This window comes from Rhamphochromis sp. 'chilingali', assembly GCF_963969265.1.
Source record: "Rhamphochromis sp. 'chilingali' genome assembly, chromosome: 2".
Lineage (NCBI taxonomy): Eukaryota > Metazoa > Chordata > Actinopteri > Cichliformes > Cichlidae > Rhamphochromis > Rhamphochromis sp. 'chilingali'.
Window position 1 is genome coordinate 69,988,718 of NC_137930.1, and position 2,213 is coordinate 69,990,930.

The 2,213-nt window shown below is 47.0% G+C and overlaps 1 protein-coding gene across 1 annotated transcript in view; it reads left to right on the plus strand.

Moving 5' to 3' along the window:
- Window positions 1–957: 957 nt before the first annotated feature.
- Window positions 958–2,213, plus strand: part of n4bp1 (nedd4 binding protein 1) — a 28,524-nt gene continuing 27,268 nt past the window's right edge. Inside the window, exon 1 of the mRNA XM_080875424.1 lies at window positions 958–1,719. Within this exon, the coding sequence (XP_080731550.1) occupies window positions 1,408–1,719 (312 nt within the window). The 5' untranslated portion in view covers window positions 958–1,407. The remainder of the gene's footprint in view (window positions 1,720–2,213) is intronic.

The following is a 2,213-nucleotide window of genomic DNA, read 5'->3' on the forward strand; positions in this document are numbered from 1 at the left end:
TGGTAGCTTGCAAAAAGCTGACATTTGACTACAGGTTGCAAGGAACAAGCTGCAAACAAAGAGTGTAGGCAAGGTGGAGGGAGTGGAGATGAGTGTCAGGGGGATTTGACACAGGGAAAAGGAAGGGGAGGTCTAGAAAATGTAGTGGTTAGAAAACGTAGGGCGACCGTGGCTCAGGAGTTGGGAGTAGTTGGGAGTTCGCCTTGTAATTGGAAGGGTGCCGGTTCGAGCCCCGACTCCGACAGTCTCGGTCGTTGTGTCCTTGGGCAAGACACTTCACCCGTTGCCTACTGGTGGTGGTCAGAGGGCCCGGTGGCGCCAGTGTCCGGCAGCCTCGTCTCTGTCAGTGCGCCCCAGGGTGGCTGTGCCTACAATGTAGCTGCCATCACCAATGTGTGTGTGGATGACTGAATGTGTAAAGGGCTTTGGGGTCCTTAGGCTAGTAAAGCGCTATACAAATATAGGCCATTTACCATTTAAACCTGTTGTGATGTATGCTTTGGACATGGTGGCAAAGCTGGACGTGGCAGATTTGAAGATGTTAAGATTCTCATTGCAATGAAATGTACATGAAAGGGAGAGCTTAGGCTGAGTTGTTTGGACTCAAAGCTAGAAGACAAGACAAAAAATAGTCTGAACATGTCCAGAGGTGCTATAGTGTATATATTAGGCAAAGGATGTTGAACATAAATCTGCCTACAACAGGAAAAGAGGAAGACACCAGAGCTTCATAAATGTGGTCAAGGAAGACATGCAGAAGGTTGGTGTGACAGAGGACCCCAGAAGGTGGTAAATGATTTATTATTATTATTATTATTATTATTATTATTACATGGATTCATTATTTTATTTTATGTTTACATGGCCTCCCTACAAGTCGGGCAATTACGTCTCACGACCACAAGAGGGCAACGTTGGACGTTTGTTCTGCTGTGGCGTTTTTGCTCGTTGGCCTGTGTAGACCCGCAGGTGTGCTGCAAATTACCTAACAAAGCAAAACTCAGGCGCTCACACACACGCCACCAAAGCACTGACGGGTGGTGACAGTCTCATCTCACAGGATCTCCATCTACGGTGTGAAAGTCGTAAGGATGTAGGTCACTCTGCGTCTTGTTTTGATATCTCGTTTCAAGCGATAACCATCTTTGAGCTCGCACCATCAAGCACACTTGACTGTCGTGTTTTGATGACGCCATCACTGGGACTTTCCGGATACGTCACTAGGGGCTTCCGAGTTATTTAGCTAGCTCTGCCGCTGTGTTCATGTCGTTTAGCCGTGTAAACGTCGCTGCGTCGGTCTGGAGTACACAGCAAGAAGAACATGAACACCCCGAAGGCTCCTAAGAGCCACAAAGAGTGTGACTGTTGAGACTTCGTCGCCAGGAACGACGGTGTGAGAGAGGCAGAATGTCAACAACGCGGCCCCTCCTCGGAATGAGACGAGTCACCGAGCTAACGTGCCCGGAGCAGCCAGGCAGCAGGCTGCCTGCGTCCGCCGGCAAGCAGCAGCAAGAGAGCCCCACCGTGGACGAGTTTACGGTGCTGGAGGATAAAGAAGATGAGCTTAAATGCGCCAAACCGAGAGTGGAGCAGGTTTTTAAAGTAGCGTTCACCATTATCGGCTTGCTGGACCACACAGGACAGTCGCACGGCAACAAAACATTACGGCAGATATGGCTGCAGCTCAGAGGCAACAGAGAAGACGTGTCGAAGGCAAAGGTAGGATCTTAAAAACGCTTTCGCTTGCATTTCTGTGGCGAAGCCAGCAGACCAGTCTGAGAACAAGGCTGTCATTATTATTTTAAGAGCCGTCAGCTGCTGTCATTATTATTTTTAAATCAAACACAGTTCTGACTGTGCCCCTCAGTGTTGGTGCAGCTCAGAAACACGTCTGAGTTGTACAATCTTATATTTGGCAGATCACATATTAGGGTTTAAATATATTCTTCAGGTGTGCAGATGGATAGGTAGTTTAAAGTCGTAATAGTGAGCGATGTAAAAGACAACATTTATGGCATCTCATCCTTTCATCACAGAAAATATGAATGATGAAATATGACCTATTCATTTTGCCCAGATAGCTAATGAAAGTAACACTACTCATAACGCTCATAAGATGATATCGCAATATTTACGCAGTGGTATCTTGTCAAATGTCATGACATTTGCTTTCATTAGTTTATTGTTGGACTGTGGAGTAGACAGCCACAAGC